Source organism: Malus sylvestris, chromosome 1, assembly GCF_916048215.2.
Source record: "Malus sylvestris chromosome 1, drMalSylv7.2, whole genome shotgun sequence".
Lineage (NCBI taxonomy): Eukaryota > Viridiplantae > Streptophyta > Magnoliopsida > Rosales > Rosaceae > Malus > Malus sylvestris.
This window is the reverse complement of record NC_062260.1, coordinates 23,212,208-23,238,300: the sequence shown is the minus strand read 5'-3', so window position 1 is coordinate 23,238,300 and position 26,093 is coordinate 23,212,208. Positions and strand designations below refer to the sequence as shown.

General features: G+C 36.5%; 3 protein-coding genes and 1 long non-coding RNA gene across 4 annotated transcripts in view; 2 read left to right on the top strand and 2 right to left on the bottom strand.

Moving 5' to 3' along the window:
* Positions 1-26,093, bottom strand: part of LOC126623950 (uncharacterized) — a 53,182-nt gene that overhangs the window by 4,141 nt on the left and 22,948 nt on the right. The gene's annotated exons all lie outside the window — the stretch shown is intronic.
* Positions 241-3,583, top strand: LOC126623847 (uncharacterized). Its single transcript, XM_050292831.1, has 3 exons — positions 241-394; positions 1,018-2,716; positions 3,037-3,583. The coding sequence occupies exons 2-3, from the start codon at positions 1,311-1,313 to the stop codon at positions 3,266-3,268; spliced, it is 1,638 nt and encodes a 545-aa protein (XP_050148788.1). The 5' UTR covers positions 241-394; positions 1,018-1,310; the 3' UTR covers positions 3,269-3,583.
* On the bottom strand, positions 3,662-6,719 carry LOC126623876 (glycosylinositol phosphorylceramide mannosyl transferase 1-like). Its single transcript, XM_050292856.1, has 5 exons — positions 6,085-6,719; positions 4,926-5,319; positions 4,478-4,641; positions 4,268-4,338; positions 3,662-4,061 (listed from the first exon to the last, which is right to left on the bottom strand). Exons 1-5 carry the CDS (start codon positions 6,279-6,281, stop codon positions 3,901-3,903), a joined length of 987 nt encoding a protein of 328 aa, XP_050148813.1. The 5' UTR covers positions 6,282-6,719; the 3' UTR covers positions 3,662-3,900.
* Positions 20,263-22,035, top strand: LOC126623902 (aquaporin PIP1-2). The gene is made up of 4 exons (XM_050292881.1): positions 20,263-20,709; positions 20,811-21,109; positions 21,235-21,375; positions 21,557-22,035. The coding sequence occupies exons 1-4, from the start codon at positions 20,373-20,375 to the stop codon at positions 21,647-21,649; spliced, it is 870 nt and encodes a 289-aa protein (XP_050148838.1). The 5' UTR covers positions 20,263-20,372; the 3' UTR covers positions 21,650-22,035.

Here is a 26,093-nt window from a genome sequence, read left to right as displayed (position 1 = left end):
ATATATGAGTTTAAATTTTAAAATTTGTATTTATCAACTATATAAATCTCGAAATTTAAACTCATCAAACATGATAAATACGGTGATAAGGGAAAAAAATCTTAAAGTAATTGATCATCGAAATGGACCAATAGGAATTGTCCACGTAAGTGTGATACCTTTCTACGGCCAACAAACAAAGAACCTGAAAAAGTTGTAACCTATTCTGGTTCTTCCCATCTTTTGCCCATTTTTTCTCAACAAATTTTTTGGGTCTCTCTGTCAATTCCAACAGAAAGAAAAGAAAAGAAGGAAAAAACAAGTACAAATTTGAAGGTGAGGTTGTTTGCTCCCCGATGGCTCCAATGGTTTAGAGAAATCATGAAATGATCTCCAAATAATCGTCTCCCATCATGTAATGTTCTCTTCATCTCACACATTGTTTTTTTCATTCCTTGTTTTCCAAATTTTTCTTCGGATTTTCTTTTTCAATAATTTGAGGTCGTGGGTTGTGTGATATTCACATTCATTTTCGTTGATTTCCGTTTGATATATTTAAGTAGAAAGAGCAAGACAAGTGCATAATGTCGAAATCTGAGTGCGAAAATTATTTCTCTATCATACAACAAATTTTTTTGCAACTGCATCCTTTTTTTCTGCACATCTTTTGTTTTTGTTCGGTAATTTATATTTGGAATTTTACCCAAAATAGTTCATGAGACTGGCATAATTACTCACCTTGTTCCTAAAATTTGAAATCGATAGAAGTGGTATCAGAGTTCGTCGACCATCAATCATTTTGGTTTTTTCGTGAAATTTTTTTGCCATTTTCTCCTTATTTAACAGAGTTTTTCACGAAATGACCAAAATAATCGACGTTGAACAGATTCAGAGACCAAATGTATCATATTTTAAATATCACTGAACAGTGAAGAGTTATATGCTAATATCCAAATCCTTATCGATTTTGGATTTCAAAGGTTTTGAATTTTTTTAACATGATTAGAAATTTAGAATGTGTTTATGCGTTTTTGTCAGGTTGGATACTAAGCAAAAGCAACTTATTCATCAAGAGGCTTCTAGAACCCAGTTAGACACTTCTTGGAGGATCCAAAAAAATCCAAAAAAAAAAAAATTATCTTAAAAATATCTCCAGCAGCTACACTTTTTGTTGCACACGGGAGTTCCCATGTCACTTTATCAGTGTGAACTGAACTGCTTTTTCTCCATTTTCCCACTCGTCTTCTTCCTTGCAATTTTCGGCTTTGGGCCTGTCCGTATTTCATATTTCTCAATCGTCTTCTCCAAATCCTGATCGTTGATTTCGAGATATGGGTTCCAGAATCGTACCCTGTTCTAAGAGCTGGCAGAGCACGATGCAGATTTCAGCACCAGTTTCTTCTTCTTCGTCGAAAGCGTCGTCGGTTTCGGTTTCTTTCCCTTCTGTGACAAAACCATGTGGAAGAAGCAGTGGAGCTCTGGGTTGCGGGTTCGTTCGTTGGTTAAACTCTTCCGGGTCGGGTGATTCGAAACGTCGACGTACTTCGAACCAGTCTTGCAGATCAAAGTTTGATGATTTCTCGTACGAAGAATTGTCGGACCAGATTGAGGGATTGGTGCAAAGGTTCAATCTTTCCGAGGACGGTGACGAGAACGTCGAGGAACCGGCTTTTGTGGCGTCGAAGACCTCTAAAACCTCGAATATCTCTCCGATTTTGACTTACCCAGAAGGCGAAAACAGCAAAGGCGGCGGCTTTTCGACGCGGTTTTCAAGCTTCAAGTTCAGTGCGTTGGAACCCTCTCTGCTCGGGATTCATCCGGAGCCGCCGGACTGGCCGGAGAGAAGCGAAATCGTCAGAACCGCCATGGAAAGAAAGGCCAACAGCCTCGAGTTTCCGGTTTCGCTCCGGCTAATCAAGAAGAAGCAGCGGCAGCAAAGGGAAGAGGGTCCTAAAGGAGGAGCAGGGGAGATTACTTCTTGCTCCCTGAACAAGGCATTCTCTTCCATGGTGTTTATAATCCATGAGCTCCATAGCCACGCTTTGAGTATAAGGGAAAGTTTGTACTCTGAAGATTTGCAGGAGGTGATAGCGACGGTGCAGAAGAGAGAGATGAGCATGTCATTTGTATGGTTGTTCCAGCAGGTGTTTTCGGGGTCGCCGACTTTGATGGTTTACGTGATGATCTTGCTGGCGAATTTCAGTGTGTATTCGATGAATTGCAATGTTGTTGCTGCAGCACCTCTGCCTGTTATGGCCGAGACTTTGACCGAGACTGAGACAGAGGAACAACCCTACTCGAAACCCGATTATATTTCCGATAACGATTCTACTAGGGTTGTGAAAAGGACCTCGAATGAGGGCAGTAAGGCCGATTTTCTTGACAATGTGACCTCGGAAAGTTCAATCAGGCATGCCATTGTTGATCTTGAGAAGATGTATGGTGTCTCCTTGTTCAATGATAAGGAGTTCACTGCAGAGGAGGATGTGAAGTTGTGGAACTCTGTGATGGAGGAAGCTTCGAGAATGCAATCAGAAATGAGGGATGAGGCTCTTGATCACGCAACGGTGCAGCAATTCGTGTCACCGATAACTGTGAATATTGAACCAGATTATCATGAGCACTACTTTAGGACTGACCTTTTGTACCAGATGGGTTTAGCTCAGGATCCTCAGAATGCACTTCTGCTCTCAAACTATGCACAATTCCTCCATGTCGTGGCTCGCGATCACGATAGGTGAGCATCAATTATCAAACTATCTGCTTCAATATGCTTACTATTTTGCATAATCTAACTTGACCGAAAATCATTGAGAAACGACTAGATTTGGTTAGGTTTTTCGATGCTTCAAGCGACATTTCTATGTAAATGATTTGGTTTCGAATTTGAGCAGCTAAGCATGATGTAATTGTGATTATTTTGTAGCATCGAGACCTCTACCGGAGTTGGATTTTCGGTTAGGATCAAATTGTTTCTTTGCTTTTCATACGATAGGACTCAAATTGTCGTGTAATTTTGTTTGACCTGTGTTGTGTGATCTATGTTTGCGTTTGCAGGGCCGAGGAGTGCTTCAGGCGTGCCGTGCAAGGGGAGAAACCAGACGCTGAGGCTTTGACCCGGTACGCGGACTTCTTGTGGATAGTAAGGAAAGACCTGTGGGGTGCAGAAGAGAGATACCAGCAAGCAGTGGCAGAGGAGCCAGACAATCCCTATTACGCCTCCAGATATGCCAATTTCCTCTGGAGCACTGGCGCCGAAGATACTTGCTTCCCTCTCAGTACATCCTAGGGTAACTGATGAAATTGAGGTTTCACCATAAAACAAACTAATTGACAAATTATGACGGGTACGTTAGACCAAGTCAGAGTTATCAAGAATCCAGCTCATGTTTAAACTCTGAAGTCTGTTATTCAGGAATGAAGTCCTTATCCAAGGATAATTCTGATAGGTCTAGCTTATTTTTCAATGTTTGAAAGTTTGATTTCACAGATGTTGTATCGTTCAAATTCAAATGTTGCCGTCTAAATAGGGTTGATAAACCCCTGATGTAATCTCAAAATTATTATAAATACATGCAACCCATCAGTTGATGGAAGTCTCTCAGTTTTGTTATCCAGTTTGATCGCAATAAGAAATGATCTGACGCTGAGTTTTGACCGTTCCGCCGAAATGGTAAGAAGATTTCCACGAAAAGACCTATCTCATTACCCATATAGCGACTGCCTGCCTTGTGTTACACGGTAAGAATACAAGAATTATCAATCTATATGAGCGCACTAAACTGGCTGCTGTTACAAAAACGCATACATTTCGTAGAATTCAATATTATACATCTGAGGGACAAAGAAGAACCGGTTGAAAGTGTGGAAATTCTTCTTGTTCGAGGATTTGATCGAGGAATATGTAAGCGTGCTGTGGAATCACCAAAACCAGATGTTGCGGCTGTCAACGGCCTTCACGGATGTGGGTACCAATGGCATCCGTCCAAACCCGGCAACAAACCTATCGACGCAGTTGGTTCTTTTTTCAGTATGACCTCCTAAGGTACTGATGCCAGTTGAACCAATCTCGAATATTTTACCTGAATGAAAAGTACAGTAATGCGTAGCGAGACATAAGCAATCAGGAAAGAAAATACCACAATAGAAATGAAAAATGAACGGACTAAGGTACTGCAAAAGCGCTTTCTGATATGCAACAAGTGAAAATACAATATGCAGAAACATCCTGTCCAAGTTTTCAAAAGCCAAAACGAACACAATTTCATTGCAGAGGATATATAATTACCTTTCACCCATATAGGGGGAGCACCAGTTGCATTTGCTACAAGAAAGGACATTGCAATGTCTTCACAGTTCCTGGTGAAATCAAACCCCATATTTAAGAAAAAACTTTTGCGAAACACACGCACTGCACACCGGCACACCCGCAAAGAGAGCTCAAAAGATGAAAGCATTCGAAAAGAAAGAAACAGATGAACAAAGCAAAAGTGCAAACCTGTTTTTGGTTATAAACTCTTTGATTGATGCTGGCATTTCATTTGTGTACAAACTTAGGTACTTTTTGTGGAAGAAGGCTGCCTTAGACAGTACCATACTGTATGTACCTGTCCACCAAACCGACCACCATCCACCGTATATGTAGTGATTCTTATCACCTTTCTGCACAGTGAGCATATATTTGGTAAGACAGCTGACCAAGTGTGCCATACAGAGTTTGCAAAATTGTTAATAAGAAACGGTGTTTCTTCAGTAAACGTTGGCTAGCCTAAAAAGTAAAGAACAATACCTAGTTTCGAGCTCAAATAGATCAAAACCAACTTTCTGCCTCAAACAGAAATTTATACGAATTTTCCAGCATAGAAGCTTAAGATATAGAGAAGACAGCAAGAATGTTGGATAATACTCTCTCTAAATAACAAGAAAATGTATATATTGAGGCATACCGGATCAATCCAGTGCATACGAGGCACAAAGCCAACCATTGTATCCGATGCACTTTGCCAAACATCGAAAGCAAATTCCACTGAAGAACAAGGGAATATAACATCATCATCGATTGAAAAAAGGGCATCTGTTCTCAAATCCTTAATTTCTTTAAATCTGTTGTTCAAACTGTCTTCCTTATTGATATCGTATTTCAATTCAACTTGTCGCCCATCTCTAGTGTTCAGATGTACAATGTGGTCCAGAAATTTTCTGAGAGAATCTGACGGAGGACTTGGCTCACTCCACACAATATGTATTGAATCAAGCCGAGGACATCTAGAATAGTGAGAAATAGACTGCTTCAGAAGATCATATCTCTTCCATGTGTTCATTACAATAGAGTATCCTTTCCTGCATACAAATTGCAAATTTCAGCATGGATGCTTAATGAACGGTATCTCTCTACTATGATACAATCAACAATAAGCCAATTGAAAATTTTCTAGGAGTGTGCTCTTTAAAGAAGCAAATGAGAACAACACAAAGCTAGCTTAATCTTCCCAATCTTATCCAATTCGGAAAATGAGTTGAAGCAGGGTTTTTTAGCCAAAAAGATTGACATAACTCCTCACTTTGGTCCCTAACATTGAAAATCGATACAAGTTGTCCTGGGTTTGTCCACCGTCAATCATACTCAAGACCACTTCTATCGATTTTCAATATCAAATACCAAAGTGAGGAGTTATGTCAATCTCAGCAACCATTCTGGCTAAATAACCAGCAGAAAAGTGACCAAATCTTCGAATAGCTAATGTTCCGTTTCCATCGGAATCATGCCTGCTACAACATCCATAATTCATAATATGCACCACAACTCATAACAGACCCGAACAATACCGGTATAAACAGAGCATCAAACACTCATATTCGAAAAAACGAAATTGTTGCAGACTACCAAGCCGTTTTCTTCCCTCTAATCAATCTTTGGAATCAGTCCTTCTAAATATAGATATTAGCAGAAAGTAGAACATCAAAGTATAAACAACGATCTTAATTATTTACTAAAAATATAATGATTAACAGTGATGTGCAAGTGGAAGTTTGCCTAATTAAATAATTAGCGAATAATACGGATATGTAGAGTTTTTGGAAAAAAATCTAAGCAACCGTACGAACCGGGAATCCGAGAACCGTTCCAGAGCCGCAGTGTGACTCGTCCATCCCATGAAATCCGAAGCTCGACTGGCGAGCACGATGAGCGTGAATCCGATGCAACAGCACAGCAGAAGCTTCACCTTCATCGATCCAACGGTCGAGATCAGCAACTGCCGCAGCCTCTGTACCGTCCGACGGTTCCACACGTTCCCTCTCATGGCCGCCGTGGTTTTTGCCAGCTTTGCCGTCGCAACAAACCTCGCGCGCCAAGGCCCGCGCCGATGCGTCCGAGTCCGAACGAGTTACAAGTCAGAAACTCAGCCGTCGCGAGGTCTTCCCCCACTTCGCATTCGTCCTCGCCGGCACACAGAGAGAGAGAGAGAGAGAGAGAAATTGATACGGTGTGGCGCTGGTGTAATAATAAGACGAGAAGTAATGGATGGCTGAGATGAGATTGGGTATTGTGACGGGTCAGCTGGAGCCTTTGATATTATCGTCGACGCTGTAAGCAACGGCCGCACTCACGTTTAGTTCTCAGATCGGAGGTGGCTGATGAGGAGTTAAGTTGTCGCTTGGGATCTCCTGTGACTGGGGGGAGGAGGTTTGGTTAGGGTGTGAACGGGTGGACGGAAAGATTGGTGTGAGCGAACGTGTACGACGTCGATGACGTTGACGTAATGGATTTTTGTAAAATTTATCGTTGGTAATGGAAAAATAGCACGCCATGTTTGAAAGAGAGAAAAGGATTTTTTTTTATTTTGCCCGGTAGTCAAAACGGACGCTTCCCTTTGCCAGTTTTTCAATGCGCCTGACGACGTCGTTTCGTGTCAATATCACATGTTCTACCTGTTTTCTGTAACGGACCAGGATCCTCTCCAGAGCAGATGGAGAGGATCCTCCTGACCAGATCCATCGGGCCATTCATTTTTTATCCAACGGCTAAAAACAGGAAGTCCCTCAAAAAGTTATAATAATTGTAATCGTTAGATAAAAAATGAACTGTCCGATGGTAGATAAAAAATGAACTGTCCGATGGGCCTGATCAGGAGGATCCCCTCCATCTGCTCAAGAGATGATCCTGATCCTTCTGTAACAATATCATATATCAACTAAAACTTCAAGCGATTTATAGTGTCAAATTTTTGAAATTATTTGATCATATGTTTCTAATTTTGTTAGATTTTTCTTTAAAAAGAAAAAGTTGTGTGCCTTACACATAACTAGTATTTACTATTTAGAGATATTTGGGACATTTCAACTCTCCAATCGCTTTCTAAAAATTTGTCTTGCACAAAGCAAAAAATCTAGGGTTTCGACAAACTAAAAAATGAAAATGATTAGGCAATTAGATAATATTTTTTATTCTTAAACAAAAAATCAAACTTAGTGTAGCGACATGACATAAATCTGATCCAGTTTATCTTCAATAGTATAGACCTCAAAACATATATCACATGTTCTTGAAATATAGTTGTCCTCTAAAATAATAATAAATATTAAACTTATATTGTTGTTCCTACGTTATTGCCCATCGCAAACAATTAAATAAAAATAAAATAAAATGTCAAAAATAACTCTAAACACAAGTTACATGTCAATATTTTAGATCGGAAATTTAATGATTTTAAGATGAGATCAAATGTCATAATTAACTTAGATATTTACGCTTAACTTTTCCTATTGGAAAGTCAATGTTTGTGTGCATATTTGTCTAGAGGATCTAGAAGGATGGGATCCAAAGAGGATCTAGAAGATCTAGAAGGATGGGATCCAAAGAGGATCATATCCTAGGAGAGACATAAAGAAAGAGTATTCACTTCGTCACATGTTTGGTATTTCGTAAAATTATACATGTATAACCAATTAGTAGTATGATTTATTAGTTAAGAGCATTTGTCCTTATATCTAAGGTCTCGTGTTGAAATTTCTCTCCTCATAATATGATAAATCTAATGTAAATTATCATATCGGTCATAAAACAAAAATATTACGAAGGCCTCATCCAATGAAGGACTCAAAGTCATGTTTCATAGTCCAAATAGTGACAGTCCGATTTCAATCTCAGACCTTGGTCCACACAGTTAACTGGGCCTACCGGCTTCTTTAGCCCAAAACGCTGCCTGTAATTGTTAATTCCGTCCGAAAAGTTGAAATTCACACGCCACATTGTTCAGCATCATTAACATATTCAATGGTTTAGGGAGCAGGGCACACAATTGGCGCCCTTGTATTTATGAGCGACGATCAATGAAATACCGTTACCACTTCTTGTTGGAAAAACGAAACATTTAGTGTCGGTATATTTTAGTTGGTAAAGATGAAGTCCGCAGACCACGTTACTCGATCAATTACTTTAAACTTCCTACTCATTCATTCCTCAGCTTCGTACAGACATTTTATTCAAATATCTTGCGTCATGCGACATGTCGATGGACTAAACGTGAATGGGTAGGCGCTAGTGGCCAGAGTGGAGTCGGCCAGTGGTCAATAATTGAATTGAAAAACAAGAATTCCATGCGCATTACAACGAGTCAAAGACAAGGGAGGAAGAATGATGGAATGGCATGAAAGTCGGTCCTTACTTAAATAGCATTATTGCTTCCCAAATATTGGACAACATTTCTCTTGAATCGGTGGTTTCGTCATGAGAAGGAAAAAAAAATTGTATTTTTACTATTTTTTTTTTATATAATAAAGATTAGATCCGCATGCGTTGGTAGACTCTATCACTATTAGAGAAAGGCTTATTATATTAGCACCTCATAAATTGTTGAATAAACCTCACATATACTTAATACACCCCACCTCATTTCCCATAATACTCTCACACCCCACATTCTTAATATACACCTTACATTTTCTATATACACCTCACATGTCTCAAATCTTATAACAGTCATTTTTAATTTTGCCGAATGATTTCAAACCATCTAAACTTTAATTTGTTGAATGATTTGAAAAAATGTTTAGGTTCATTTGAATGTTTTTCAATAACAATAATAATGATTTCAAAGCTTTCAAAACACCAATTTCGTGTTCCATTCGTCAAGAATAATTTTTCTTAATCAACATGTTTGTAATTTCATTGCTTTGAGTTTTATTCAACAATGGAGGGTGTGAGGAGTTTTGATAGTTGAAGGAGATAAATCATACGTTAAAAGTTAATATTATTATTATTTTTTAAACCTAATAAGGTCAAAATTGTCATTACATAGTAGAGTAAATAAGTCATTAATATTACATTTTAATGTGGGGTGCATTCAACATTTTGTGGGGTGCTAATATAAAAAGCCTCAGAGAAATGACATAAATAGATGATAAGAATAACACCACTTGAAAAAAGAAAGAAAATATTAAATTTACAAATTAAATGCAATGTACATCAACCAGATCCAGACAGATATAGGGATGGCAATGGTTCGGTTTGGGGACGGAAAAGCAATATCCATCCCCATAACCACAAAAATTAGCCATACCCATAACCGTAAAATAACCAATCGGGGATTATCCATAACTATATCCACCGGGTAACGGATTTTCAATCGGTTATCGGTTATATCCATTTAATCATACACGAACGAAAATCTAAACACAGAGTCATAGATCAACGAACTGAAAACCAACCAAAAAAAAAAAACTGACCTTAAAACAAAGAACAGTACACAGAACAGAGAGATGCTGCATCAACAAAATGAAAGAAAATGACAGAGAATGAAACAAATAAAGGAACCCCCAAACCTAACCAAACAGTGCAACAAAATCCAGATATAATTCACAGCAAAAAGGCTGAAATGATGAAAATATATGCTAACAGTAAAGAATCCAGCCACTCATCCGACATCCAATTACAAAAAACATAACAATATATTGACGACAAAAGAACGAGATATATGCAATTTGCTTATAGTTCCGCCAAGGCTGCCATCATCATTATTTCATGGTGCTCCTGCAGCTCCTCCTTCACACCCATCAATGGAGCATGAATCCTACATTATTAAGAAAATGACGAAATAATTAATATGAATCATTGTACACATATAATCTACAAAGAAGATATTTATATACATATAATATAATTGCCAATACTTACCTCATCCATATCCGTTTCTTCAAAATAAGTGCAGCAACCAACGTGTGCATTAGAACAAGAAGCTAGTTGTGAAACATGAAATTGAAGACTTAAATTAGTTCTAAAAACTGAATGCATACTAATTAATTAAGTTTGAAAAATAAGTTCGAAATTAAGATTAAAGAACATGCACAGCAGCACAAATATAAGATGAAAATAAATTAATACTTTGGAGTACCTTGAATTTCTTTCCACAACCAATTTTGGGCGCACATTAAGGCTTCCAATGTCTTTGGATGAAGTCTACTACGGTGTGGACTTACAAATCTCCCACTAGTACTGAAAGCTGATTCGGAAGCAACTGTAGATACAGGAATAGCTAATATATCCCTTGCCAAAGCACTTAAGATAGGATATTTAATCCCATTTGATTTCCACCAGCCCAAAATATCAAAATCAGATGTTCTAGGCAAAACAGCCTCATCCAAATAGTGATCTAATTCTGACTTTTCATTATCAGTACTTACAGTACTAGAAACAAACAAGTCAAAGTTATCCATTAAAGGATTCATCTCTTCAAAGTCAGATTGATTCAAATGAGATAAAGTGAATGATGGCTTATAACCCATGTTAGAACTATGTTTAGATCCACACTCTTTTATCAAATCATAACAATATTTGCGAATCTTATCAATTTCATTCGAAGCATATTGCCCATACATAAGCGGAAAGAAATACTCAATCAGCCTCATCTTGAATCTTGGATCCAATACAGTAGCGACAACCATTATTCCATGAATCACACTCCAATATTTATCAAATTTCTCAATCATACTTCTTGCCATATTTTTTATTTCATCACGTCTAGAGGTAAGCCACCGAGTTAGCGACAACCTGATCTCACAAATCTTTGGAAAATAAAGATTGGCTGTAGGGTACTTAGTTCCAGAAAACAACTCGGAGACATTATAAAACAACTTTAACTTCTCACAAATCTCTCTTGCCATCTCCCAATCTTTATCATCAGGCAAACACTTATATTGCGACTCTCGTTGTTTCAAACGAGGGAAAACATCCTTGTAAATCAAAGCAGATTAAATCATTAAAAAGGTGGAATTCCACCGAGTTTTACAATCAAGCACCATTTTCTTAGTGCCTGGAAGCTTCAACTGACGTGTTGCTTCCTCAAATTTTTCCTCTCTTTTTTGTGTTGTTGTCCAATAAACAACACTCTCACGAATTTTCTCAATACCACCACCAATCACTTCGAGACCATCCTTCAGAATTAAGTTTAATATATGTGCACAACAACGCATGTGAAAGAACCCTCCACCCAACAAAAGTGAACTACCAGAAAGTTTTTCAAGAATAAGATCAATCATTTTATCATTTGTAGTGCAATTATCTACTGTTAGGGTAGAAAGCTTACGATCGAGGTTCCAATCTAGCAAGCACTCCATCAAAACATCTGAAAGTGTCTCGGCAGTATGCGGACAAGGCACATAAATAAATATGAAAAAATTACAATGAAGATGGTTACAATAAACAATTTGAAATATAAATCTAAAGCTAGACAACAATTAAATAGAAGTTAAAGTATTAAAAATATCACCTTATTATTCGGCTCTGCAACGTCCAAGAGTCATCAATAAAATGAGATGTTATTAGCCTAAATCCTCTGTTCTGATTACTTGCAGTCCACATATCAGTAGTTATGGCAATTCTACTCTTATTTTCATCCAACAATTGCATTGTTTTCAAACGCTCATAATCATATATTTTGAGGATATCACTCTTGATTGTGTTTCTTGAAACAACCTTAAACAACGGTTGGACAACACTCATGAAGTTTTTAAATCCAACATGCTCAACCATGGAAAGAGGATACTCATGCAATATTATCATTTGGGCGAGAGCTCTCCTTGCACTTTCTTGGTCAAATGTATACAACTCTACTTTCCCATCTCCTACTTTTTGGGTTAGTGTTTGCTTCAATTTTTTTTGTCTCCGACGTGGACATATCGTCACATGATGCCTCAAATGGCTGGTTCCATTTCCAGTGTTCCCACCAAGCTTCTTGCTACAATAATTACATATGGCTTTCATCACCCCATCAACTAGTGTTCTTGTGTAATGTTGCCACACCAAACTGCGAAGTCTCGAATTATTACCTTCACCATCATCACCCCCAGGTTCCTCAATCTCACTAGCGACCTCATTTGGAGTTGGTATATCTTGGGCTGAGCAATTTGACTTGGTATTTCTTGTTGCACAACACTTGGATGCAATGTAGGTGCTAGATTACAATCAGTTGGGGTACATATTGTTTCTTCTTGAGACTTAAATTTTCTTTTAGACATTTTGATTGCTGCAAACACAACCAAATCCATTAATATGTAAACAAAGACATGGTATAATACTGAAATTGAGTCAATTAACATGTAAACTAAATATATAACAATAAACAAGAAGACAATTATTGATTTAACAAGCAAAACCCAATACCCATTTAATCATACACCAACGAAAAATCTAAACACAAGAGTCACAAATTAATGAACTAAAACCCCACAAAAAGAACCAAAAAAAAGAAGAAGAAACTGACCTTAAAACAAAGAACAATACACAGAACGGAGAGATCAGAGATGCATCCCCAACAGTAGAGAATCGAATAAAAAATTGAACATAGCTCAAAAACACTTACCCTTCAACGTTTGGAGCCTTAGAAAACTTTATGATGTTCACGCAAATATTTTTAGGTCTCAATGCATCCACCTATCCTGCAAACCAAAAATGGAAATGCATTAACACAAATGCCAAAACCGATTTCTAAGATTTTAGTATTCTCTTTACCCTTGCAACCAAAAAACAAAAATTGCAGAAAAATGAGCAAGAAGCTGAAGCAGAAAAAAAAATCATATTTTGCAACCACCAAAACCCAATACCCATTTAACCTGAGATTTCAGTGTTTTCTTTACCCTTGCAACTCAAAACAAAAAATCCCAGGAAAATGAGCAAGAAGCATAAGCAAGAAAAAAACATATTTTCAACCACCAAAACCCAATACCCATTTAATCATACACGAACGAAAATCTAAACACAGAGTCATAGATCAACGAACTGAAAACCAACCAAAAAAAAAAAACTGACCTTAAAACAAAGAACAATACACAGAACAGAGAGATGCTGCATCAACAAAATGAAAGAAAATGACAGAGAATGAAACAAATAAAGGAACCCCCAAAACCTGACAAAACAGTGCAACAAAATCCGGATATAATTCACAGCAAAAAGGCTGAAATGATGAAAATATATGCTAACAGTAAAGAATCCAATAAAAAAAGGAACTTAGCTTTCGAAATCCAACCACTCATCCGACACGCAAAAGGGAACGGACGATCCAAAGTGATTCATGGACTGACACTGAGTGAGTCCCGGAGTCGAGGGACCTTAATCGTTTCTGTTCACCATCCCAACCCCTCCCTCTCTGTTTCTCTCCCTATTATCCGGACAACCACTCTCTCTTCTCTTTCTCTCACTGTCACTCTCTTTTTCTCTCACCCGTGCCAGGATCGGCGGCATGCATGGCCTTACCTGCGCGGCTGCGCCCAAGAAAGAAGATTCAAGTCCTAATCTGAAAGACTGAAACCCTATGATAAAAAGATGATTCTAGTTCTACCCATCTAACTCATCATCCTCACCGTAGGATCTGAAGATGAGATGGACAATCATGTCATTTTACACAACTGCTGAATCAGTGAATCCCGGTTACAAAATTGAATTTTTAAGAATTAATTGAATAAAATATAATATATATCAAATATATATATATATATATATATATAATATTCGGTTCGGATTCGGGTACGGATATGGATTGGATACCCCTATAACCATATCCAAACCCATAACCAAATAAAGTTCACGGTTTTTCCCCATATCCAAACCATACCCGAATTTTCATATCCAAACCTAATCCATTCGGGCGGTTATCCACGGGTATCGGGTTTCACGGTTAAAATTGCCATCCCAAGACCGATAGGTCAATACAGAACATCGCAAATAAACCCTAATAGTTCGATTAGACAGGAAATGCCAAAGGAGGCCCATAAAATAGTAAACTTGACGGTGCACATCCATTTTAAGAACCTAGCTTGGAGAGCGACTTTATACAGTGCAGAAAAAGAGAGATAGACACATGATAATACATGTTAGATTGCCTATACATTTTTAGAGTTGTATAAGAAATCAATGAATGATTTAGTTGATGCATGTTTAGTCATATGTTGAGGAATAACGGGTCGGTGTAGTGTAGGTGAGCGGTCGGATCTTATGGAAAGATTGAAAGCTCCCGTTGAGTGACTGGAGCGAGGACTGCATGAAAGTTGCAGTGACAGGTTGAGCAACAGGGTCAGTTGCGTGTTTTGGTTTTCTACTAGTCATATGATTCATGATCTGTGAACCCTATTTACGAGCGATTACGAGTGAGTGAGGAAGATTTTTTTATTTATTTATTTTTCCCGTTAAATGATAGATTTTTTTACATTAGATGTAAGGTTAGTCACTGATAGGGTTCAAACTCAAGCCATCATGCAAGAGTTTAACACATTTTCACTACTGTAGTAAAGGCTACTTACATGTGAGGAAGATACTTGAACACTTCTAAATTGTAATTTAACTCCGTGAAAATATGCATATGATAGCAACTCAGGGAGATAGATAGCTCATATTAAGTAAACTAGTAAATTATTGTGTTGGTTAAGTACATGTGATTGGTTTATTTTTGTGTTTCTGGCTCGTGCTTATGTAGTTATATTGTTTCTTGCTTGTTAAAGGGAATCAAAGATCCGAATGTCTAGCTAATTACTTAATATATAGTTTGAGAATTGTTATTAGCACTCCAAAATTCACATTCTACACTTCTTAATTTCTATATTTGGAAATAAAAATACACTTGTGAGGAGTATATGATGAGATTTTTGGAGTGTCAATAACACTTCCCTATAGTTTTTTTACTTTAAGAATTACAAAGCTTACATGGCACAGGCTCGAGTAACTATGAGCTAACTACATTCTTTTTGTAAATGCGGGCGTACTAACTGATAACTGAGATTGGGCGGACGAAGAATGAATTTTGATCTTTAGAATTATTCACATCTAAATAGAGCTCTTTCTCGTCCTTGGCAAATTCAGTTCACCTCGACCGAGCCATGTCTAAACTTAATCCTTTCACAATCCTACTTCCATAAGAACTCTGTCAAATCAATCCTCTTTTGGGCTGAAAGCCCATTGGCTAGAGGAATTATTATTGGGCCGAGTTTCATGGCTTTTCAAATTGGGTTAACTCATTTTTTACCGTTATTTCAATCCCAAACAACAAGAAAGTGCGAAGATAATTCAATACATTATTAAGAGACAATTATTATGATCAAATATCCCCAACAATAACTAGCATCTCTCACATCCAACGGTCCAGAACTCTATTTATCCAATGACCTTGATTGCACAAGCCGAAGACATAATATCAGGTCCAAACAATAGTATAAAAATGTAAATTTTGTAGGAGTGAGGGCAGACTAAAGTTTGTATCGAAAATATCCCAACATGACCAACTAAGTCTCATTATTTGTAGTTTACCTGAGATTAATTATGATTGCATGCTTTGATTATAATGTCTGCCACAAAGGAGATTCATTAGTCTGTTGCTTGCAACCAAAGTCTAATTAAGTTTCAAGATCTGTCATAATAAGTAATCTTTTCTTTTTTATATATCTTTTTGAGTCGCATGCTAATTACCCAATCACTTGTTTCCATCTTTTGTGTCATGAAGTGAATATGATAGAACATCTGACCTTTTTGGTTGCAGCAGTTTTATAATTATTATATTTTTATCTAAAGCAGATGTTATGGTCATAATCAATGGTATATTATTACGTGTTTAAATTTTTTACACGATATTTATTAGTGATTTGAGATATTATCATAGATGAATTCTCATTATATGAAAATTTTCAACATCACTCAATTAGCTAGAAGAGTTAATCAATACATCAACGTCTTAAGCAGTGGCAGAACCACGTGGAGACCAATGCTACTAATCCAGACTTCTCTTGAAATTTTAACCTTTTGTATGTACTCTCAACACGCTTTTACAAAAATGTGGTTTATTGGTTAGTGGGGTTTTGCAACTCCAGCTAGCCTCGGGACTCTCTAGTCCTCCAACACTTTTCCAACACTTTCTATATTTTTTTTTTTTAAATTGAAAGGAAAAAAAACCCCTTATAATTTGCCTTATTTTTTACCATATTAAAACCATGCCTTCTTTTTGGCCCGTCAATATAAAACAAAGGCATATACAGTCTAGAGCAATATCAAATTTTAAATCTTAAACTTTTGTTCGAATATGTTTTTTTTTTTTTTTTATCAACGTCTATAAACAAGTTTTGTTCTTACGATCTAATCATTTCAATACTAAATTTGTCTCTTACGATCTAATCATTTCAATACTAAATTTTTCATACAAAATTTAAAGCTCCACCATTCTTGTTTGATCAAAATTTTCCATACGAGTGCAAAAAAAAAAATATACATCAAAGACTAATTTCTTTCTATAGCCTAAAGATCGTTGTAATCTGATTTTCTGTCTTCGCCACTGACCTGAAGTTCTGTGTTCGGCTCTTCTTTCTCTAATGTCGTTTGTATTCATTTGTTTGCATAGAGTAGCTGGTCAAGCTTACTCCGGAAAACACCATGTGCTGCCAAATCAGCAAGAAGCAAAGTAGTGGCCCTAATCCAACGGGCGGCTGCAGCTACCTAATCATGATTTAAGAATCAAAATATGTAATCAGCGATTTGTCACCATGTGTTAAAAGATTTTGAGCCATTTGATTATATTATTTATGTTTCTGATTAAAGAATAATTGTCTCTTGTGTCATTGTTATCCATCCTACATAGTCTTCATTTGAAGATAAATATATCAATTTTTTTACAACTACGTAGCGAGGTTAAGCATGACAATTTAGTAATTTCACATCAAATATGAATTAGATTAATTAATCAATTCTCGTGAAATGAAGTAGTTTAGAGCATAGTAATGTAGCGCGAAATATCGCGTCACGGAAGAGATTTTGCGATTTAACGCAAAATACCACGATAGTTTAAAAAAGGTCAATTTTTACGCGATATTGGAATACCCCACACGAAATTTGTTTGATGTTCCTTTAGCTAACATCGATCACCACATTCTTCCATTCACTGAAAATGACTAATACTACTAGGACCAGGCTTCTCTGCCCTCCCACTTCCCATACACTCCCATCCCCTCTATTTTGTGCGGTCACAGTTAAGCTGCGTTAATATTTTATATTGATTTTTTTATAAAGATAATAAGATAAAAAACAATAGTAATATAAAATATTGACGTGGCTTAACCGTGACCGCACAAATAGAAATGAATGAGAGTGTATGAAAAGTAGGAGGGCAAAGAAGCCAGGTTCATAGTACTAATGATACTTTGCAACAAATTGAAGAAGGAAAATGAAAGACGTGATAAAGACGGTAAGGATTTTTGCATAGTGATGATTCTAATGAGTAAAGTCTAGTGTGTGTGTGTGTGTGTTTATTACTATTTTACGCTATGAAAGTCTGAAATAATTTACACAAAATCACTAAATAACGCGACATTGCATAGCTTTATCTCCCACGCGACACCTTCCGCGATGCAATTCAAGCTATATGATATAGAGCATCCCATCGGCAACAACAAAAATACATAGTATGTTAATTAAGATAACTTTTTTCAGCCATACGCTTTAAGAAAAAGTATGTCTTTCTTTTCTTTTGGCAAAAATAAGAAAATTTTCCAGTACTAATTTGAGAGCCCACTTGTGAAGCTGACTAGCCAGCCACTGCCATGGTGCGCATGTGGTCCAAACGACATCCTCATTCTATTGTAGTTTTTTCGATTTCGAATTTTTATTTTTATTTTTATTTTTTATCATCATTTGTATACAATCATACTCGTTTTATTTTCTAAATGTATTTGAGTTTGAAACGTTAAAATGACGGGCCGTCGGGCTAGGTCATCGAAGCTCCACCCCATGTGATGCCTCCAAATTCTATATATATATATATATATATATATAACCTATGAATTCTGGCACAAAAAAATGGGGGAAACATTATCCCATAAAGAATGGGAGATGATTAAATATAACAACGACATGCAACATTATTTTTCATTATCCAAAAACGTCATTGCGATTACCACAAAACTAAACTATGAGTCTCCATTACTAATGCATTGGCAAGCCTTTTTATTTATTTTTTTAGCATTTCTTTTTACACGAAGCGATAGAATGGTATTTCATTGAACTTCACAAATAATTACAAAGGTTGCCAATCGAGGACATCAGTTCTAGTGACCAAGAAATTGATCTGAAGTAAATTTGTGTAATGAAACAAACAAAAATAAACCCTATACGGCTACCACAAACACTGTCTTACCATACAAAACATTACAAGTACGAATTTATAACAAAAACATAATAAACACAACAGATCAACACAACGACCGTATAAGTCATCGCAAAACTGCGAGGCCACATATTGTGATAGTGGAGCGGTACCATAATTTTTATAGCATATTTAATTCCATGATCCCATTACAGCCTTGATAATTTGTTGTTTAAGCAAAAGGAGTTGTCTTTGTACACAGCAGTTCATATCCTTTGAGTGTTTGCAGCCTTTGCAGAACGAAGAAAAAATTAATCATGGGTTGGTATCATATTATTTATATATAATAAAAATAACATAATTAAATGGATGGAGAGAATCAAACACATCAGATGATAAATGATTGAAGGCTTCTTTACCTGCTGCCACCTAGCAGTTAGCATAAAAATTGATTAATTAAAAGCACGAGCCAAACATTATCGTATGAACTTAACTATAGACGATGGTAGATGTTGAATTTTGCTTCAGATAATAACGCAATAAACAATTAAGAGTTACTCGCTCGATCACGGATAACTAACTTAAAGAGTAGGTACAAAACTAGTTGAATCAAACCGATTTCACGTGTTTGATTCAATTTTAGCACTAAGAAAGTATTTTCAAACGAACCGAACCAAATTATAAGTAGTTTGCTTTGATGCAACGCGACCTATATATAAATCGAATCGATTAAATGACTCAATCGTGATTTGATTATTATCTCTTCTTAATTTAGTTATAACTAAAACAAATTGCATTGCATAACTTCACTGCCAATTAATTTGCTTACGTTGATAAACAAACGGATTCATTCCGAACCGTGCCCACGCATTAATAAGAGTTAGGCACAACAATTTGTCAAACAAACCAAAATTCAAATGATAGACCCGTTGTTCTGTCTCATCTCATCAATTGAAATACGCAGTCTGAAGCACTATTTAACTGTAGATGATGTGATTGGACGGTGCAGTACCTCATACAATTTGCGAACACAATCGCGCCACGTGGAAAGTAACTTACTAATTTTCTTTAGCCTATTTACACGTCACTTTTCGTGAAATGCCTAGAAAATTTGACCTAACAAACGAATCATATTTGTCATGTTTTGTATTATTTTCTAGGCATTTTCTAGTTATCTTAACAAATTATATCGTATCAAATTTATTATTTTAACAGTTGTTAACTGCCGACACAATAACAATCCGATTACTTAACAAGCCACGTCGTTTCGTATTAGTTTAACGTGTCATGAAAAAATTATCATGCTAATGTCTAGACCTAGCAAATGGATCATTTTCATGTCATACATATTATCTTATCATGTTCTTAACCGTTAATTCGATAACAACATGATTTGTTAACAAATTATTAACATGTAACTTGATAATGATCCGACTAGATGACGAATTAAACGACCGCCTACTATTATTATGTCGTTTTATATCAAATTAATGAGTATGTGCAAAAAATTACCACAACTTGTTAAAAATCATTGGTCGCTCACATGGTAATAAAAATAAATAAGTTAAATAAAATCAAAATTAATAAAGCCGTTGGGTCCCGCCACCACCCTCCCTCACTTCACCAGCTTCCAAAACTCAGGCGCTCGCTGTGCTATATAAGTCCCACCCTGTAATCCACTCATAACACAGCCATTCCTCACACTCTCAGATCACAAAGATCCAACGGTCATCAGTCACCGAGACCTCGATATCTGCTTGGTCTGATCTTGTACTTAAAGCGATAATGGAGGGAAAGGAAGAAGATGTTAGGCTGGGAGCAAACAAGTACTCGGAGAGGCAGCCGATCGGGACGTCGGCTCAGAGCCAGGACGACGGGAAGGACTACAAGGAACCGCCCCCTGCTCCACTGTTCGAGCCCGGGGAGCTGACGTCATGGTCGTTCTACAGGGCCGGGATCGCCGAGTTCATCGCCACTTTCCTGTTCCTCTACATCACAATCTTGACGGTGATGGGCGTTGTCAAGTCGAAGTCGAAGTGCACGACGGTCGGGATTCAAGGAATCGCTTGGGCTTTTGGAGGGACCATCTTCGCCCTCGTCTACAGCACCGCCGGCATCTCCGGTAATTAATTTCCCCCCATAAAACGCAGCCGTGTCATTTATCCATTCTTAATTATAAATAAATCTTGATTAACGGGGTTGATCTTATTGTTTATATCTCAGGTGGTCACATAAACCCGGCGGTGACTTTCGGGCTGTTTTTGGCCAGGAAGCTGTCGCTGACCAGGGCGTTGTTCTACATAGTTATGCAGACCCTCGGAGCTATCGCCGGTGCCGCCGTCGTGAAGGGCTTCGAGAAGAGCTCCACCTTCGAGATGCTGGGCGGTGGTGCCAACTCTGTTGCCCATGGTTACACCAAGGGTCAAGGACTTGGTGCTGAGATCATCGGCACCTTTGTCCTCGTCTACACCGTTTTCTCCGCCACTGACGCTAAGCGTAGCGCCAGAGACTCCCACGTTCCGGTACGCATGTTTAGTCTCCGATCATTTGCCTAGCTGAGCTTGAACTTCCTGATTTTATTATTTTGTTGGCGTTTAATTTGGTTTGGTGATTAACTGGCTGTGAATTTTGAATGGGTTTTGAACAGATTTTGGCTCCGTTGCCAATTGGGTTCGCCGTGTTCTTGGTGCACTTGGCCACCATCCCCGTCACCGGAACTGGCATCAACCCAGCAAGAAGTCTTGGCGCTGCCATCATCTACAACAAGCGGCATGCCTGGGATGACCACGTAAGCCTTCCTAATTGATCCAAAACTGCTTTTACAAGAAGCACTACTGTTCTTAAATGAAAGTGCTTTTGTGGGGAGCACTCTCCAAAAGCCAGTGTTGTATTCCAATTTCAAAAACGCATTCAATGGATTCTGAACTTTTGTTCTAACTTTTAGTTTATTTTATTTTTCATTGTGGCAGTGGATATTCTGGGTTGGACCGTTCATTGGGGCAGCACTTGCAGCTTTGTACCACGTGGTTGTGATCAGGGCCATCCCTTTCAAGTCCAAGTGATTACCGTTAATTACGTCTCAAATCGTTTTACGATCATCTTTCAAGCCAATCTTCAATCGAGTTTGTGTTATTTTCTCATATGTAATGCTTTTGTTTTAAGGGTATTTTGTACGTAATTAAGTTATTAAGCTGTTAATTAATAGTGATATGAGCAAAGCAAAAACATGTGTGTTGGTGGATGCGTTTCAACTTTCAAGACAAAGGGCCCTCTGCTCCTTTCTTTTTTAGGGAGAGGCCCCACCATTCCCATCCATCTGAATCATCTGATGGTGAGTGCTCATTTGATTTGCATCAAGTGGCTGTGAATTTGTGTATTTTTCTACGGCATGTTTGTCTTTGGCTTTCTGAATTTTAATTTTAGTTGATTAATTTCTGAATTTTTATAATTATTGAATTATTTTTATAATTTTAATTTTAACCGATTATCTTTTTGAACTTTTATACATAATCAAATTTTCTCTGAACTTTAATTTTAACCGTTTATTTCTTGAATGAACTAACATCAAGGGGAAAATTGTCTATTTATCAAAGTTCTAGCGGGTAAATGGCTTAAGACTAAAGTTCAAGGAAAATTGACTAATTAAAATTCAGAAAAAAAATTACAGCTTCATACAAGTTCATGGGTAACTTAGTAAATATTTCTATTTTTCAATTTCGGAAATTACACCCACCTTTATTCCGGGTCGCCATTTACTTGGGAATTAAATAAAGGCCTAATTGAATTAATAGTTTTCGTGGTTATAAAATAGTTGAAAGATAATTCTTGTGTTGAAAAAATTAGGATCTAATCTTTTATGATAAAGTCTGTTAAGATTTATATTCAAAATTGAAAATTTCGTCAATTTTGTTGTTAATTATTAGTATATGAGCTGAACATATTAGACTAAAACGGAACTCTTTAATCTCTATACACATATTAGGCTAAAATGAACATTTCTGTTAATTGTTAACATGTGTGGTCGGCTCACGTACTAATAATTAATAGAAAATTGACGAAATTTTCAATTTTGAGCATCAATTCTAGGAGATGGATTGTCTGCCCTCCCCTCCTCATACTCTTGTTTTGTGCGGTCATGGTTAAACTACATCAACATTTATTTTTTGTCTTATTATTTTTATAAAAAAATTAATATAAAATGTTGACTTGGCTTAACCGTGACCGCACAAAACAGGAGGGTATGAGAATGGGAGGGCAGACAATCCTTCTCCTCAATTCTAACATGTTGTATCACAGAGTTTAAATCATAATTTTTTTTTTTTTACCACAAATGCTATATTTCAACTATCCTATAAGCCTATAACCACAGAACTATTAATCTAATTAAGTCTTAAAGAAATTATTGGAGAGAGAAGGAAAGGAGTTGTTGAAGTTAGGTAGCAAGTGGTCACCAAGCCAACGATGATGTGGTGACTTCTTGTTAATTGAGCTTAATTACATGTTTAATAATTCATTAGACGCATAAACAAAACCACAGGTCATTTCATTAGCAATTTAGTAGTTGAATCTGAGATGCGGATGCATGTCTGAATCAGAATCAATAGTCGGCTAAAATTTAAGGTATAAGTTATAACGAAAGTAGATGCCGATAGTTTTCTTAAAATGCTCAAAATGATTAGACGCAAAAAAAAAAAAATAATAATAATAATAAAAATGACTTGAAAACTTTAAATTTTAACGAAAAAAAAACAAAAAAATGTTGTAAGTGAATAGTATAATGATTGACTTTTTAGAGTAAAAATATAGTTTTTCGTTAAAGTGAACATTATCGGGAGTTTTTCATTAAAGTTCCCAAAAAATTATCGTTTAAAATCATCCCCTATCGGGGCGTTGCAGTAGACAAGGTTTTTTAATAAAATAATTCATCGACCACTTACAAGTTGTACACAATTTTGTAATTTCATATTTCAATATACCTTAAACATCATAGGTAAATTTAATCCAATCCTTTAAACCAAACTACGCCTAAAGTGATTTATTTAAAAACATAATTATTAGTAGATTGGATTTGGACCACTGGCCTAATATCATTTAAAGACATGCCCACAAACTTTTATTTTTTATATTTTTTTAGAACAGAGAGAGTAAACCTCAATTTATTTGAAAATTGAATTGTTACTAGCACTCTAAAAATTTCATTTTACACTTCAAACTTTTTATAATTAGAAAGAAATATTGAGGTTTTTAAAGTGCTAATAACAATTTCATTTTCAAATAAATTGAGGTTTACTCTCTCTCTTCTAAAAAAATATAAAAAAATAACAGTTGTGGGCACGTCTTTAAATGATATTAGGGCAATGGTCCAAATCCTATCTACTAATAACTATGTTTTTTAATAAATCACTTTAGGCGTAGGATGGTTTAAAGGATTGGATTAAATTACCTACGATGTTTAAGGTATATTGAAATATGAAATTACAAAATTGTGTACAACTTGTAAGTGGTCGATGAATTATTTTATTAAAAAAACTTATCTACTGCAACGCCCCGATATGGGATTATTTTAAATCATAATTTTTTGGGAACTTTAATGTAAAGCTTATGGTACTGTTCATTTTAACGAAAAATCATATTTTTACTCTAAAAAGTCAATCATAGTACTATTCACTTACAACACTTTTTTTTTTCGTTAAAATTCAAAGTTTTCAAGTCATTTTCATTAGTTTTTTTTTTCGCAACTAATCATTTTGAGCATCTTAAGAAAACCATCGGCTTCTACTTTCGTTACACCTTAAATTTTAGCTCTTCATAAGTGTAATTTTTTTTTTCTAATTATAGAAAGTTTGGAGTGTAAAATGAGATTTTTGGAGTGCCAAAAACAATTCCCATTTGAAAACTCTCCAAAAGTTATATTTAACTAAGTTGTTTGGACCCAAATTTACACCATCGGGCCGTGCAATCAAGGCCGTTGAGTGAGCATAACTCTCAATCGTTGGATGGAAAAGTTGAGATAATTTTTGTCATTATTAAAGGATAATATTATGATTTTTATCATAAAAATTATCTTTTAATATGCATTATCCTAGCGTCTTCTTCAACCAAATAAATATGATGTGAATTATATCCCAAGCGAGCAGTACAGTTCGAGTTGATTTGGGATATCTGACGTTACATGGAAGCTAAAAATGAATTTGAAATGCATTCAGATAAGGTCATGATGCATGCCACAATAAAGTTGATGGCTTTGGGTGATGATGAGACAAGCCTAGAAAAGCTAGGTTTGTAATGATGACATAGGAAACCTAGGTAGGCTATGGTGATGGAAGTGATCAAATGGTTTTAAAAGGCTTCTGATGAAGATTTTTTTTATGAGATCTGAAGCCTAGGTCCTCTAGGTTTCTGATGTGATGTGGAAGCCTAGATAGGCTTTATTTTAGAAGTCACGAACTAGAATCTGAGGATATGCTTGGCTTTTGACGCAGATTAATTTTAGGAATTAGAGTTGCAATTAAACTCTGCAACATTATCTGACCGTGCAAAGCAAGTACTTCAGTCCTATAAATACAAATGCAATGGCAACGGAAGGCCGACCTCCAATTCAACCCACAAACTGCCCTGCGCAAACCCTCGCTCTATGCGAAACCTCTCAACAACCTTGAGATTTTTATTTTCCCCTTTCGCCAACACATCTTTAGTTTGGATAAACAGTACTGTGAAAGCAACCGGCAAACATCTTTAGTTTAGATAAACAACATTGTTGCCATAGAATCAACTGACTGTGAAGTACCTTCAGTTTAGATAAACAGCACTGCGACATGGCCGACTGGTTATCTATCCAAGTCTCGGTCGAGAAGGATTTTCGAATCCCTATTGGCAGAGGTCATCTCATTAGCTTTTTCGGCGAAGTGAGGTGTTACAAGTTACTACATTCGACACATTGAAAGCCGAATTTGATATTGAACTTCACAGAACTAGCAGCCTTATCTTCAAGGTTTAGAACCCAAAGGCCGAGAGTGTTCCTTCCTCGCCCGCAGTCGTAAGATTGAGAACTCAGCCGCGCACCCAACGTAACATCAACATATTTTACTCATCGGCCGAGCTCAGCCGATGAGTTGGCACGCCTTGCATCAACCGAATGACGTAATTAGCTCATTAGTTATTCGACCTGCGCGCCACGTAGGCTTTGTAGTTTTTAGGGGTCAACACAAGTATAAAGATAATTTAACAAAAAGATCAACTTGAAATATATCAAAACTTTGGTGATAGTAGTGGTTGATAGTTAAATAACAAAATAATAAAAAGGATTGAGTTGTTAATAATAAAAGGGGTTTTTAGATTTTAGGGTTTCAATAAGATTGTTTTTAAATTTTAACCTGAATAGTTTTCATAATCTAATATAAGTCTCTATTTTTAAAACTTACATATTTAAGTAATTATAGCACATTTATAATTTATGAACTTGCCATTCGAAATTATTTACCCATCCATAATTATGTTTTTTATTTT